The 17,426-nt window shown below is 32.6% G+C and overlaps 2 protein-coding genes across 2 annotated transcripts in view; both read left to right on the plus strand.

Moving 5' to 3' along the window:
- The window catches only part of LOC132752703 (uncharacterized), a 39,585-nt gene extending 35,864 nt beyond the window's left edge, over positions 1-3,721 (plus strand). Inside the window, exons 9-11 of the mRNA XM_060743067.1 lie at positions 567-721; positions 1,031-1,208; positions 3,525-3,721. Coding sequence (XP_060599050.1) covers positions 567-721; positions 1,031-1,208; positions 3,525-3,721 — 530 coding nt within the window. The remainder of the gene's footprint in view (positions 1-566; positions 722-1,030; positions 1,209-3,524) is intronic.
- Positions 3,646-17,426, plus strand: part of LOC132752704 (uncharacterized) — a 136,171-nt gene continuing 122,390 nt past the window's right edge. The window contains exons 1-9 of the mRNA XM_060743068.1: positions 3,646-3,728; positions 6,285-6,441; positions 10,549-10,779; positions 10,993-11,172; positions 12,386-12,589; positions 13,067-13,258; positions 14,413-14,541; positions 15,645-15,836; positions 16,774-16,965. Of these exons, the coding sequence (XP_060599051.1) occupies positions 3,726-3,728; positions 6,285-6,441; positions 10,549-10,779; positions 10,993-11,172; positions 12,386-12,589; positions 13,067-13,258; positions 14,413-14,541; positions 15,645-15,836; positions 16,774-16,965 (1,480 nt within the window). The 5' untranslated portion in view covers positions 3,646-3,725. The remainder of the gene's footprint in view (positions 3,729-6,284; positions 6,442-10,548; positions 10,780-10,992; positions 11,173-12,385; positions 12,590-13,066; positions 13,259-14,412; positions 14,542-15,644; positions 15,837-16,773; positions 16,966-17,426) is intronic.

The following is a 17,426-nucleotide window of genomic DNA, read 5'->3' on the forward strand; positions in this document are numbered from 1 at the left end:
ATTTTCAATTCAACAGAAAACGCAATATCGTACCGATGTCAATCCGATATACAAAATACTTGCATTGATAGGTCATGTAGGCCCGACGCAGACCCGATGTATCTTTTTTGATCTTACACGAAATGTGGTTAATATTGTTCTAGTAATTGAAATCATACAAAGGACAATTTATTCACATTATTAAGTAAACAATGGCATTGCAATTAGAATTTTTCAAAATACTCAATATGTCGGCACTGCAGCGGCCCGACGTCGGCCAATAGTCGGCATATTTTGCCGACATGCCGACATTAATCCTATATCGGCCCGATATAGTGATGCTGGCTGGGTTAACACTGAATAGTTTCAGTGCCTTGAACTTTATAAAAAATGGTTTGTGTTAACATTGAATAGTTTTAAGGGCTTTGAACTTAAAATGAAAAAATAGATTGTGCAAACAAATTTTGAACTAAATATGATTACATCTGAATTTTTATTGCATGCCGGGGCATCCGTGACGTGACGACACATTTCTTATTTATTAAAACAAACAAAATTAGAAATACATGAATAACTGTTTTTTGTAGAAATACCATCAATACCAGCGGGAACAAAACAAGAAATGGCAATCAATGATTGGAAAAATATCAGTATGCCATTTACAAATGATGAGTATACACCAATAAATCTGAAGCTGAGTTGGCAAATTAATGCAAACGAGGGAAATGTGATAACCTATTATGTATGTTACACTTAATAGCTGTCTCTATATGTACATGTAACATGTATAGTGAAAACACACTAAAATATTTTTGCATATTTTGAACAGATCATAAAATAAGTGTACTTTATAAGTTAATGCATTGATAATTGTTTAAGACATTACTGTATTTAATCATAAAAGGAAAATCAGTAATGACCCATGTTTAAGGAAGTAATTTTGTTTCCATTAAAAAATTGGACATGAAGCTGTGAAACCTAATATAAATCTCAAGATAAAGTTTTCTTCTGAAAGGTTAAATTGTTGTTATCATATTATTTGTGTTTACAGGTGCAAGTTACCCCTAAATCAGGGTATTCGGTGGATGAAGTAAAGTATGAATTAAATGTTGAAGGAATGGAAGACTCTCTATCTGACCGCCATTATTATACATCAACAACTAATGAAGTAAAATTGATGTCTAACTACGTCCCTGTCAATGGTCATGTAACTTTGAAATACAAACTAGGTTAGTCCAAATCTTTTAATTATATTCAAAAAATGAAACATTTGCCAGTTATGTCTTGATTGCTAAAATTGAATATGTGATTGATAAGAGTGTTGTTCATAATCAGTTGGTAATGATGTTCAGACTGACCTGGATCTTTGCATAGCACTAATGTTCAGACTGTCCTACATCTATCATGACACTCCGATGTACACATTGGCCTAGATCTATCATGTCACTGATGTTCAGACCGGCCAAAATCTATCATGGCACTGATGTTCTGACTGGCCTAGAGGTATCATGTCACTGATGTTCTGACTGGCCTAGATCTATCATGGCACTGATGTACAGACCGGCCAAAATCTATCATGGCACTGATGTTCTGACTGGCCTAGATCTATCATGTCACTGATGTTCTGACTGGCCTAGATCTATCATGTCACTGATGTTCAGACTGGCCAAAATCTATCATGTCACTGATATTCAGACTGGCCTAGATCTATCATGGCACTGATGTTCAGACTGGCCTTGATCTATCATGGTATTGATATTCAGGCTGACCTAGATCTATCATTACACTGATGTTCAGACTGGCCTGGATCTATCATGTCACTGATGTTCAGAGTGGCCTGGATCTATCATGTCACTGATATTCAGACTGGCCTAGATCTATCATGGCACTGATGTTCAGACTGGCATAGATCTATCATGGTATTGATATTCAGGCTGACCTAGATCTATCATTACACTGATGTTCAGACTGGCCTGAATCTATCAGTCACTGATGTTCAGGCTGGCATAGATCTATCATGTCACTGATGTTCAGGCTGGCCTAAATCTATCATTACACTGATGTTCAGACTGGCCTAGATCTATCATGTCATTGATTTTCAGGCTGGCATAGATCTATCATGTCACTGATGTTCAGGCTGGCATAGATCTATCATGTCACTGATGTTCAGGCTGGCCTAAGCTCTATCATGGTACTGATGTTCAGGCTGACCTAGATCTATTATGGTACTGATGTTCAGGCTGGCCTAGATCTATCATGTCACTGATGTTCAGGCTGGCATAGATCTACCATGGAACTGATGTTCATACTGGCCTAGATCTATCATTACAACTGATTTCAGACTGGCCTGGATCTATCATAGAACTGATGTTCAGACTGGTCTAGATCTATCATAACACTGATGTTCGAACTGGCCTTGATCTATCATGGTACTGATGATTTGACTGGCCTAGATCTTTCATGACACTGATTTTCTGACTTGCCTAGATCTATCATGGCACTGATGTTCAGACTCTGGTCTTGATCTATCATGGCATGGATGTTTAGACTGGCCTAGATCTATCATGGCACTGATGTTTAGACTCTGGCCTTAATCTATCATTGCACTGATGTTCAGACTGTCCTAGATCTATCATGGCACTGATTTTCTGACTTGCCTAGATCTATTATGTCACTGATGTTCAGACTGTCCTAGATCTATCATGGCACTTATGTTCAGGCTCTTGCCTAGATGTATCATGGTACTGATGTTCAAACTGGCCAAGGTCTATCATGTCACTGATGTTCAGACTGGCCTTAATCTGTCATGGCACTGATGTTCAGACTGGCCTAGATCTATCATGTCACTGATGTTCAGACTGTCCTAGATCTATCATGCAACTGATGTTAAGACTGTCCTAGATCTATCATGGTACTGATGTTCAGACTGTCCTAGATCTATCATGTCACTGATGTTCTGACTGGCCTAGATCTATCATGGTACTGATGTTCAGACTGTCCTAGATCTATCATGTCACTGATGTTCAGATTGTCCTAGATCTATCATGGTACTGATGTTCAGGCTCTTGCCTAGATGTATCATGGTACTGATGTTCAGACTGGCCTTGATCTATCATGGCACTGATGTTCAGACTGGCCTTGATCTATCATGGCACTGATGTTCAGACTGGCCTTGATCTATCATGGCACTGATATTCAGGCTCTGGTCTAGATCTATCATGGTACTTATGTTCAGGCTCCGGCCTGGATCATTTCTGTACATTGAACAAATGATCAGGCAGCGTGTATTAAAATGATCTGAATACAACAGGTGATTATATGTTAGGTACATTTCAGTTAAAAAACTGGTTTCTTTCAAAACCATTTCTCTCATTATAATTGAGCTATTTTAAGTATTCATGTAATTGAAGGAATTTGTTAATATGCTAATTTTTGTGTTCAAAATAAAATTTATAATAATAAATAATTCTTTAATTCTTATTTCACTGTTATTCATTTTCATTTCTTTGATAATGATTTTTATAAATGTATTCTAATTTCTGAAGGGTGTGGAGTGGCAATAGATGACACATATGGTGTTATAGTTTCTCCTCATCCTGTACCCAATGACCTCATGTGTATATGGACACTTGATGCTGGGGAAAGTGCATCCCAGTGGGAAATGGTTTCTCAAATTTCTTACATACCTGAATCTGGCACAGGATTCTCTATGAACCAATCCAACTACTCGATCAGAAGATAAATTTATGGTAAAGGTCTTTTACTTCATGTTAAACAATAGAAAGTTATTTTAAATTTTTATTCTACTTTGTGCATGAAATATTGGTGCTAAAAAGTTTCGATGCTGTTACATCTAGTGTAAGTTTAAGAGCAGTTTTCCAGCCTTTTTGACTTTGTCCTATATGGAGACATCTTCAAGTACACAATCATCTATATGTAAACTACTAGGTATAGTTAAATGTATTTATTGGATTATAATGCCAACCTTAAAGACCTGGTCCTACAAGGTAAAGAAATTCTGGTAATATGATAACTTTAACTCATTGAAATCTTTTTAATTTGAACAATTTAATCAAGCACATAGATTTTTACTTAATTTTAGTTAATGTGTATGACAATTTAGATTTCCTTACAATGGTTTTTTTTTTGATTTGTGATAGGGGTCTTTAACCTCTTGATTTTTTCTTAAATTGCCAATTGAGAAAGTAATATTCATTTTTTTTGGGGGGGGGAACTGCATGATTTTAATGAAAAATTCCAATGTTTTAGACCTCTTTAATATAAAGTGTAAACACACTGCCTAAGTTATAATGCATGGTCAAGTTTGCATATTTACAACAGAGATTATCCCAGAAGATTGTTTGTCAATTTAATTGTAAATATAAGATAGTCTGGTATTCCAGAAGAAGTAAGAACATGCAAAGTGTGAAATCTACATAGAAGTCACACTTTAATGACTGTTCAAAATGTTTTCTATGTACCATAATCAGAATACACTGTTTGTACCATAATCAGAATACACTGTTTGTACCATAATCAGAATACACTGTTTGTACCATAATCAGAATACACTGTTTGTACCATAATCAGAATACACTGTTCGCAACCACAATCAGAATACACTGTTTGTACCACAATCAAGAATACACTGTTTGTACCATAATCAGAATACACTGTTTTGTACCATAATTCAGAAATACACTGTTCGCACCAATCAAGAATAACTGTTTGTACCATGATCCAGAATACAACTTTTTGTACCATAATCAGAATACACTGTTTGTACCACAAATCAGAATACACTGTTTGTACACTAATCAGAATAAACTGTTTGTACCACAATCAGAATGACACTGTTTGTACCATAATCAGAATACACTGTTTGTACCATAATCAGAATACACTGTTTGTACCATAATCAGAATAAACTGTTTGTACCACAATCAGAATACACTGTTTGTACCACAATCAGAATAAACTGTTTGTACCTCAATCAGAATAAACTGTTTGTACCACAATCAGAATACACTGTTTGTACCATAATCAGGATACACTGTTTTGTACCATAATCAGAATAAACTGTTTGTACCATAATCAGAATAAACTGTTTTGTACCATAATCAGAATAAACTGTTTGTACCATAATCAGAATACACTGTTTTGTACCATAAATCAGAATAAACTGTTTGTACATAATCAGAATAAAATGTTTGTACCATAATCAGAATACACTGTTTGTACCACAATCAGAATACACTGTTTGTACCATAATCAGGATACACTGTTTTGTACCATAATCAGAATAAAACTGTTTGTACCATAATCAGAATAAACTGTTTGTACCAAAATCAGGATACACTGTTTGTACATAATCAGAAATACACTGTTTGTACCATAATCAGAATAAACTGTTGATACCATAATCAGAATACACTGTTTGTACCATAATCAGAATACACTGTTTGTACCATAATCAGAATAAACTGTTTGTACCATAAATCAGAATACACTGTTTGTAACCACAATCAGAATACACTGTTTGTACAATAATCAGAATAAACTGTTTGTACCTTTAATCAGAATAAACTGTTTGTACCACAATCCAGAATACACTGTTTGTACCATAATCAGGATACACTGTTTGTACCATAATCAGAATACACTGTTTGTACCATAATCAGAATACACTGTTTGTACCACAATCAAGAATTCACTTGTTTGTACCATAATCAGAATACACTGTTTCGCAACCACAATCAGAATGACACTGTTTGTACAATAATCAGGATACACCGTTTGTACCCTAATCAGAATACACTGTTTTGTACCAACAATCAAATACACTGTTCGTACCATAATCAGAATACACTTTTTGTACCAAAATCAGAATACACTGTTTGTACCACAATCAGAATACACTGTTTGTACCATAATCAGAAGACACTGTTTGTACCATAATCAGAATACACTGTTTGTACCATAATCAGAATACACTGTTTGTACCATAATCAGAATACACTGTTTGTACCATAATCAGAATACACTGTTTGTACCACAATCAGAATAAACTGTTTGTACCATAATCAGAATACACTGTTTGTACCACAATCAGAATACACTGTTTGTACCATAATCAGAATAAACTGTTTGTACCATAATCAGAATACACTGTTTGTACCACAATCAGAATACACTGTTTGTACCACAATCAGAATACACTGTTCGTACCATAATCAGAATACACTTTTTGTACCAAAATCAGAATACACTGTTTAATTCAACAAATTTTACTCTTTTTTTTCTAGATCTATGCTGACAAAAGCACTGAACAAGTATCAGAGATTGATGTGTATAATAATGACACAGGCAATATTATACATGCACCTGGAGGACATTTCAAGGTGGAATTCAAATCAGACTCTGCTTTCATGTCTAAAGGTTTCACAATTGCTTTTGGAACAGGTATGGCTTACAGTTATATGACTATACTCCAAGCAGAGCTATTTAAAAAGTGTCTTCTTACGTCTGTAAGAACACACTTTTAAATAACCGTTACTTTCCACGTGAATTAAATACAGAACGGTGTCCTGCTTGGGCCAGTTGAAGGTCTCTTATTGACATGCTATTTTTTTTCTAAAGTCTTAGCCCTCTTTCTGTATTTTCATAGAAAAAATGGCAATATTTTACATTCTCACAAGAAACTATTCGCGCTATACAACGTTGAATTTGTCTCATGCTTATTCTTTCTTAAATACTTAAATCCTGGTGCGAATCAAAATGTAAAAATCTTCGCGATGATTAAAGCAGCACGCCTCCAGACTCATGCTAATTTTCATGAAAATTTTGAAAATGTATTTGAATGTTTAATATAAAGGAAGCAATTTACACATTATCAATGGCACTTACAGCCCACGTATATTACCAAAAAGTGGTCAAATATGCATTAATATGCCTTACTGCGTTAGTAACGCTATAGAAATATAGTTGTGAATACTGAAAAATCATTCCTTAACTGCACATAACTTGTGAAACATGTATTACTTGAATCTTGCATCATTTTAATTTTCCTTAAATCATAGTAAACATTTCTGATGTTTAATTTTATTGAAATATTTTGACTCATTTTGAGGCAAGCAGCTTTAACCTTAATTTTCGCATGTTGCTTTCGAGAACTTTAACTTATTACCAGTGTCAATAGTGAAAAGTCTTCGAACGAGAATGTTAAATCTCCCTAACTTATCTATTAACAAGAGCCAGTGCGTTTGACTAGTCTCAGTGCTTGATAGTAAAACAAGAGCCTGAATAAGGCCATTTTTTTTTATATTTTGGTTTACTGATTTTTTCCAAAAAAAGGTTGGGTCGGCGGCGGGAAAAAAAAAAAAAGGTTTTCATAACTTTAAATGTGGTGCATACATATACATAGTACTTACCAGAGCAATGAAATTAAATACATCGATCGCCGATTGTGTATTCCAAAGATTGTCTAAATACACAAAAAAAAACTTTGCTCACATTGCCATTGTTTAAAAAACACACATGAAATCTACACACGATGACTAATGACAAGTGGCAAGCCAGCCCTTCAAAAGAATCTGTCATTCTTTGATGTTTACACACTGCTGTGTAATCTGAATCATCAAAGGTGCCGAAACTCAGCTGACTTGCACTCAGTTAAAAAAAACTGTCAAGAAAAGATTACACATGTTCAATTTTAATATTGCCCGATGTGAAAATATTTTTTTGTCGGATAATTAGCGGGTCAATTATTGACATAAAAATCTATTAATAGTAAGTGCATTTTTAAATTTTGTTTGTTTGAAAATCTGTATTCAATCTGCTTTTAAAGACTATTTTTTTTTTGTTAAATCTGAAAATACTGATCTTGTCAATTGCATCAGATTTCTCTTGCTCTGTCCTTGAATGTAACTGCTTACGTAATTTTGGCGTGTTTTTTTTTTTTTTTTTTTTTTTTTTTTGTTTTGTTTACTTTGACATTTTTACGCATTTGGACACCTTAATTGTATTGATGAAATATGATCAAAGCCTCATATAATTCTGTGAGAATGGCTTGACCCATTTAACAGACATTCTTTCATAATTATTACCGTGAAAATTTTTCTTGACGTTTGTTTGAAAAGTCGTAAGATGAGATATATATATCCTGATAGAATATTAACTAACATCTTAACTTTATTAGCGGCGTATTTCAAGACAACACAAAATTTTTTGGGGGCAGATTTTTTTTTTTCATTTTCCCAAAATACGGAGTCAGTAAACCGAAATATCAAAAAATAATGGCCTAAATGTAGAATTTTTTTATCTTCAAAAATTGCCGAAGTTCTGTCAAAATTCACAATTACAATAGCTCTCCCAATTTTTTGAGCAGTCGAGCTAAAACAAGAAATTTAGTCAATTTTAAATCGTAACATGCGATATCTTAACTGCCTCAAACAGGACACCATAGAAACTGACGGAAAATTGTAGCGAACCAGATAGCGCAACTCATGGGTAAATCCAGTTCATCGAGAAATGAATCAAATAAATTGGATGGCCATTTCAAGGAATATTATAACTGATGATTTTAGCATTGACGAATCATTTACTGTCCCAGCCCCCCCCCCCACACACACACACACACGCACGCACGCACGCACGCACGCACACACACACACACACACACACACACACAAATCATCGGCCATATACAGCTGATTATTGCGTTAAGCTAAGCATGTGAAAGAGGAAAACTTACCAAAGTTGGGGTCCAAAACGTTATCCATAATCATTGACGCTAAACATGATAATCATTGACGCTAAACATGTTCAGAGATGGTTTCAATGTTGAATGGCATGAAAGATCTCACTGATAATGCAGCCATTTTAACCATGTTTATCATGAATGAAGGTGAATTCTGTCCGATTGAAATAAAGGCACGAAAATTCCGTGCAAACACAGTTTGCTTACAAAAGCTAAAAGGCCATGCCAATATTTTCTATAGTTTTTTTTATTTTCAACGTGAGCATACATTTAATTTCAATTAGATCTATTTATAATTAAATTTGTTTATTAATTTATCTGTTCTTTACACTTAAACGTCGTATAAGTCGGATACCGAGAGTACGTTACTCGTTTTTTATTTGTTTGGGTCGTCAGACCAAACAAATAATGGTAACGAAAAAGAGTCTGATGCTGTTAATTGCAAAAGCCAAAAATAGGTCCTTTTTTGAAGCGGTTACTTCCCTTTATATGTACACCAACGCCGAAAAAATTCAGGGGAGATCACTGCGTAAAGATGGTCAAATGACAGGCGCATTAATTTTCAAGCAAAATAATTCCCGAATGGTCGAAGATTTCTAATATTGTTTTATCCTTTATAGATATACATGCTTATAATAAGCTCCATGATTATTAACATCTGTGTTAAACAACAGTTAGAGTCGAAAAAATAAGGGTTACATTAACCCTAATTTAGAATAGGAAGTGGCTAGCCGTACGGGCCCGTACGGCTAGCCAAAAGTTCTAGCCGTACGTGAGTCACGTACGACTAGCCAGGACACACTGTATTGGCTAGCCGTACGGCACTTTTCAAAAATATATATTGAAGGCGAAAGTGCATATGTTAATTGTGACTTTAAGCGAGGGTTTAAATATGGTTTTCTTCAGGCCTGTTACATATAACTTCACCGTGGCCGAGGGGTCTGGAGTTCAAATCCAGGAAGGAAACTCTTTTTTTTCAAATTGTTTAAGTCAAATAAACATTGAATTGAATATCAGTGTTGCAATTAGTCTTAAAGCCAATTAACTACAATTAAGACGCTGGAAAGCACTGGTTGCACTATACAAAAACAAATTGGTTTATAATCTCACAACCTTCACCTTTCTGACATTCTGAGACCCAAACAAATTCAGAGCCTTCTGTGCTTTGATTCTTCAAAAGTGTCTTCTACAGACGTGAAGAAGGCAGTTTGCTAGGACGAACAACAATTTATCCTCTGCTTTGCCTGGAACAATTTGTAATTTATCCTAGCGTACTGTCTTCTTACGTCTGTAAGAAGACACTTTCGAAGAAAAAACTCGTACTGTATCCATTACATATTTTACTTAATCAGTTTCAACAATATCATTCTAAGCTTGAAAGTCGTTTAACATGTCAAAATTTTGTCATTTATTTTTGAAGACACAAAAATGTCATTATAGTTTATAGATACAATTAACAATGAAGAAGTGTAATGACAGTTTACTAAATTTGACTCTCAAGCAGCAATTTGTAACATTGCTCCAGATTTCCCATCTTTGACTCACACATTTAAAGTTAAAGTACACTGACACAGCATGCCCCTTTCTTTTATTCTTAGGTACATGTATGTAACATTATCTAGTAGACCACTACCAACATTATATGTATTGTAAAATTACTAAAGCCATTAAAATTTTCCTGGCTAAAGGGAACTTAATATATCCTGATAAAATGTCCATTGTTTAAGGTAAACGTTACAGGCCCACTTGAGCCTCATGTATACTGAAGCTGACAAAATTTATTAATCATGATACTGAACGTTTGTTTCTAGATTGTGAAGATTTAGATTTATCCGAAGCAACTGAGAAAAGCACCAACAAGACCTTTTACAAGGAAAATGTTGAACTTAAATGTCCGACTGGTTATAAATTCCACATGGAGAAATACCGTAACTCTGAAAAAGTGACTCTACACTGTGACTCGACATATTATACAGGCCCGAAAGGTCCCGGCATGTGGACAATAGATGGTAAAAATCCAGGTGCTATACCTGAATGTCAAGGTAAATAAAATATCAGGTGATTTGTTAAATGTTATATTGCTTTAATACTGATATCTGTTATGTTGCGTGCTATTGTTGCTTATTTAAATTAATTTTGAAAACTTGAAAATATTTAATGGTAAAAATGAAAATTGAATACTAATTATAAGTTATCATGATAATACAGGCCTTGTAAGTGTAATATGATTTTAAGAGAGAAACTAATTTTTGCAGAGATTTACTGTGGACCCCCTGATAAGATTCAGAATGGTGGAATTGAGTCAGTAACTGGAGTTACATACAACAAAGTTACTAAATATTTCTGTAATGAAGGATTTATAAAGAGCCCACTGCAGATAAATGCTACATGTGGAGAGGATGGCAATTGGGAAAATGTACCAACATGTACTAAGTGTAAGTAAATGTATTAACTATTTAAAGTTTTGTTTTTAAAATGTCACAGTTTTCTTTCTTTTGAATGTATAATAATTGTTGCTATGTATTATTAAAAATCCTATTATTCAAATCACAGTTATTTAGGTTTAAGTGTTTATTTTAACATACATATAAGTAGTATGGAGGACTGTATATATATATAAGATCATCATTTTAAATATCAGAGTAATCATTTGATCCCTTGTAGCATGCTTGTTTATAACATTTCATATGATTTATATACATGATATATAATACATGTATAATTATTAAAATTATACAGGCAATTATAACTGTTTTACAATAATCACAAAATTTCAATAAGGGGTAAGGAATATTTCTGAGAGCAATTTTAGCTTGAGTATTTCAAAAATAGCGAGAGCTTTTGTACTCACCATGGAATTGGTTCCGGTGTCACACTTTGGTTAAGTGTTTGTGTGCAAGTTGGTATCTTCAAAACTTCTTAAGTGAATTGTTGAAGCTTCACACTCTTATGTGAGTGCAAAATATGATGTCACTATCCAAATTCCATTATATCCATTATAAGATTTTACATGTTAAAAGATGGAAATTCTATCATGTTATCACATCAAAGATTTCATGTGTTAGAAGATAGAGATTTTATCGTGTTATAACATCAAAGATTTCATGTGTTAGAAGATAGAGATTTTATCATGTTATAACATCAAAGATTTCATGTGTTAGAAGATAGAGATTTTATCATGTTATAACATCAAAGATTTCATGTGTTAGAAGATAGAGATTCTATCATGTTATAACATCAAAGATTTCATGTGTTAGAAGATAGAGATTTTATCATGTTATAACATCAAAGATTTCATGTGTGAGAAGATAGAGATTATATCATGTTATAACGTCAAAGATTTCATTTGTTACAGGATATAGATTTTATCATGTTATAACATCAAAGATTTCATGTGTCAGAAGATAGATATGCTATCGTGTTATAACATCAGATATTTCATGGGTGAGAAGATAGAGATTAGATCATGTTATAATGTCAACGATTTAATTTGTTAGAGGATAAAGATTTTAACTTGTTATAACATCAAAAGTTTCATGTCAGTAGTTTTCTTGTCTTTGTTATCTTTTTTTTTATTGTATAATAACAAAAATAAGTTTGTGAGACTTCAAAAAATCAAATTAAAACCAATACATTAACTATTTTCAGCCTCCAATTGTTCAGCATTGAGTGAAAATATGCTAGCTAATGGAAAATTTGAGATCGAAGTAGGTAATATTACCAACAACAATGCTGACTTTGATACAGTTGTAAAATTCTCATGTAATGAAGGATATGAACTGTTGGGACCAGAGTTATCACATTGCAATTCTAAAGGATGGACTCATGTTAATAATCTACCAACTTGTCAAAGTATGTAGAAAATTTTAGTTTTCTATTGTTGTTGTTTTTTTGACATGATAATATCATTTTAAACCAAAAAGTTTTTTCCCCATTTTAATATTTTACAGTATACAGAAATATTTTATGAGCTGATTTAACAGAGATGAACCCACTATAATTGTGCTAATAACCATTAAAAAAGAGGCACTATTTTTTCTGATTACAGTTATAATGTAAATTTTGAATTATCTGTCCTTGAAATTAGTAAACTTTTCAAGTTCAAAGGCAAATAACTCAAAAATGATCTTCTTGATATCCATTTTGTCTTTTAAAATGTTTTCTTTTTTCAAATTTCTCAGAATATATAAAATAATGAGTGTTGTTTTACAGTTGTCATTCTGCCAATATATCTTTATATAACAATAACATATATGCCCTAAATATTTAATTTATACAAAAAAGTCATATTCATATACAAGAATATCTTTTAAAATTCTAATATTTTAGAAAAAACCTGTCCAGTACCTCAAATAGCAAACTCTAATGTACCACTGGCTGGTCCTTCTTCACCAACCTATTTTGAAGAAACTTTTCCTGTAAGTTGTAACACAGGATTTAAGTTCAAATCTGGAGCAACTGGCACTGTTACACTTACTTGTCAGGCTAACAGGACATTTGATAAAACTCTGTCTTGTGAAGGTAAGTCTTTAAAGAATTTTTTTAATTTTGAATTTGAGTTGTGGAAATGTCAGAAAACAACAATTTCAGAATACAAAAATGTCAGAATAGAAAAATGTCAGAATAAAACAATGTCAGAATATAACAATGTCAGAATATCATAATGTCAGAATACAAAAATGTCAGAATACAACAATGTCAGAATAAAATAATGTCAGAATACAACAATGTCAGAATATAAAAATGTCAGAATAAAGCAATGTCAGAATACAACAATGTCAGAATATAACAATGTCAGAATAAAATAATGTCAGACTATATAACAATGTCAGAATACGAACAGCTACCAACATTGAAGAGACTGGCCTGGTTCTATATTGGTGGCAAATATTGATCATGTTTGGTTATAGCAGATTAAGGATTGATGAATTAAAAATAGAATACAATGTAGATGTAATTGATTCGGTGCATGTGCTCAGACAAGTAGAAACTAAATTTTCCATCTTCCTGTCTGTCCTAACAAATGTATATTGATATGGCTATGATAACAGTAAGTGTTATTTGACACTTGCCATTATAAATGATTAAAAGAAGAACATAATGGTATACCTGTAGGTGAGAGAGATTTCCTGCAGTCCACTTGCAGGGACCAGATCTGACTTTCAATGGAATGAAATGTCACCTACAAGATAAGCAGGCTAAGTTTAGAATTTTGTATTGCATGTTGACAAATTTAACAAAGTTATGCCCCCTTTTCAGTATTTGTATTTACAGTAACTTATTTTATTATGATATCTCTGAAAAATCAGAACATATACAATGTATTCTATATACTTGCAGGGTCATCAGATTTCTTTATCTCTTTGAATTTAGAAATCCTTAAACCAACATTTACTTTAATATCAGATATTATACAAGTATATTATACATAAAGGGGCACAATCAGCGAATATTGTTACTAGTTTCAAAGTTTATTATATACATAAAATATATTGATAGTTTTACCTGTACAAGTCACAAGGATACTGTAATTTACACTTTTTTCTCCCATAAGAGTTATTCCCCTTTCCACCTATCTATTTCAGATTCTATCAAAGACATTGATAGGTACATGTATAATGATCACTATTACTAGTACAGGGTGTTAAACTGATAATTATGATTATTTATTACAGACATAGATGAATGTGATGATGGCAGTAATCAGTGTAATAGTGCATCAACAACATGTCACAATAATATAGGGGGCTACACATGTCCCTGCAAAACAGGATTTGCCAGATTGAATGATTTCAGCTGTACAGGTAATTGTTATTATTCTCTACTGATGTATCATGTACAAATTGTTTGTTCGAAAGTTTGGTTAATTTTATATTTTATAGTACATATATTGATGATATATATAATGTATATAAAAATGCTCGTATACTAAGAATACCATGTGTAACAAAAAATATGACTTAGCATTAATGCTTAGTGATCAATGTGCTGGGAGCAGCTTCATAAAACATTTTTGTACTCAGGTATTTATAAGTAGCTTTCAATTTAGAATTTATTTTGTTGAAACACTCATTTAGGTAAATTTGATTTTAACAATGTAATAAGATAAATTATATCAACCTACTCAGATGATTACTTAAATGAAATGCTCATTTGTTAGTTATCTTAATTATGATGAGAAGTTTGTGTTAACAAAGGTATAGTGTAAAGGCTTGTAGAGTTTGTATGGTTTTGAAGAGTTAGTTATTCTTTGAAAATAAAATTTGTTTTGTATATTTTCATCATTAATGTGTACTCAGAACATCGTCATTATGTGGTGATAACAGTCTTTGCTTTCATAAATTAACTTGTATTTTCATGTAAGACCTATTAAATATATTACTTTATATATATTTTTGTTGTTGTTGTTGTTGTTGTTGAGGTTGTTGTCTCATAATTTTCATTTTCATTTAATATTTTATCAGAAAACTTTTTAAGTATCACTGAAATTAATAACCAAGAAGTAAGATTATTTTTAAGAAGAGCTAAAATGGAGCTGTTTCGTTTTATACATGCACATTACATAGTAATTATTATATTGTAATATATGTAGACTTGTGGGATTCTTTAACAGAGCTCTATGATTATATTGTACAGTTCTGTAGGGTTTTTTTTGTCAGCCCTAAGGAAGCAAAATGTTGATTTAATTGTTTTTCATATGTAAAAGATATGTAAAAGTACAAGATGGGTTTTTGGCAATCTGATTTAAACTTAAGCACCTACTTAATGCTATGCCACATGCAAGAAATAACTTAAGTAGACCTGAACTTAAGTCGGCAAGTGGATTTTGTCCTTCTAACATACAGATTAGTGTGACTTTCTCAGGAGATACTATATGTTCTAAACAGCATAATGCATTCAATTACAGATATAAAAGAGTGTGACAGTGATAATGGAGGATGTAGTGATACATGTGTAGAGACAGAAGGCTCATATGAATGTCAGTGTCCCACCGGTAAAGAGCTCTATCAGAGCAATGGTTTCCAGGGATTCAACCTTCCAGCAGGCGAGACGGGACTACGATTTGGAGATGTGTTTTATATTGACCACACTTGTGTTGGTGGGTATTATGAAAAAATAATCAAAGTATTCACATTATTTCAGACACAAATTCTTGTGTTCTTTATTGACATTGGCAATAGGCTAGATTATATTTAGCATAGATACTTTATATGCTTAAATTCATTTACCGGTATTACTTAAACATGCATTGATATTATGTTCATAAAATGATCAATTCCTACGGATCAAAACTCCAAACAAATAACCGATAAACACCGCTAAAACCGATATTATTGAAATTTTAATAAGACAAAATGTATAAGTAAAATCATTAAGGGGAGATTATTTCTGCTTTTGAATTTCGCATAATGCTGTTTTATTTTGCACTCGACTGTCCCAAAAGTATAAAGATTATTAAACAAAAGAAATAACATGAAAATCTGTTTCACTTTATTATTCAAGAATTATTTTATCAAGTTTAACAATTTAAATTTGTGTGTCAGACTGAATTGTATTGTGTTTACATCAGTGCTTGAATCATCGTTATTCAAACCCCGCACATGTCATTCTTACATACATAGGATGATGTCATGAATACCCTGTTTACGATTTGTCTTATATAAATTTCAATAACTGATATGGATCAAACCTATGGCATTTATAATAGTGTATGTGAGATGTTATTTTAGCATCATATGAAAACGAAAACATAGTAACAACGGAACATGTCAGTAAAAAAGCGTTATTATTGTCTTAAAAGGCTTTGTTTATGATCTATCTTATCAAGGGAGTAAAAATACCAGCCAAGTATACGTAGTCTATTGGTAATTTAATACCGTTTTTTTCTTCTTTGAATAAAGTGACAAAATCAGGAGGAGTGTTAGAATAATTTTTTATACATTACATGTTGGTATCATACTGCTCTATAAAGTGTTTGTGTTTTTCTGTCATGCAAGTAGGACCATTATTTTGTATGTGTGAAACAATTGTTTCAGCTAAACAATGCCCAGCACTAGTGGCGGTGGAAAATGGACAGTATCTTTCACCCAAGATGGATAACTATCATTTTGAAGATGATGTAACCTTACAGTGTAATGATGGATATCAGGTGACAGGTTTAACTTCCACTTCAGCTGTATCTAGATGTACTGCTGATGGAACTTGGGATGTACTACATACTTGTGAAGGTCAGATTTAAACTTGAATTTAGAAATAAAGTGAAATTACAACCTTTTGTAGTATAACTTGACATAATTAATAGAGAGTATACTGTTTGTAAGTTATTATTGATATCTTTAAGTTCTGCTGTAAAATTTATGTTGCCTTGTTTTCGCCTTGACTTGGTTTGACTTTAAATATCACATATAATGATTAAATAAACAGATAAGGTTACAGGTGTAATTGTCATTGCTATTGGCCCAGCTTGTTTTTAACAGAATAGCTAGTACAACAAAAGGAACAGAATAGCTGTAGCTGTTTGAATAGAGTACAAACTTAGGAACACAATAGTTGTTAATATAAAGTACATCATTACGAACAGAATAGCTGTTAATAGAAAGTACAACAATAGGAACATAATAGCTGTTATAATAAAGTACAACAATAGGAACAGAATAGCTGTTAATATAGAGTACAACCTTAGAAACAA

This window comes from Ruditapes philippinarum, unplaced genomic scaffold (assembly GCF_026571515.1).
Source record: "Ruditapes philippinarum isolate M1 unplaced genomic scaffold, ASM2657151v2 ctg170_1_1_1_1, whole genome shotgun sequence".
Classification (NCBI taxonomy): domain Eukaryota; kingdom Metazoa; phylum Mollusca; class Bivalvia; order Venerida; family Veneridae; genus Ruditapes; species Ruditapes philippinarum.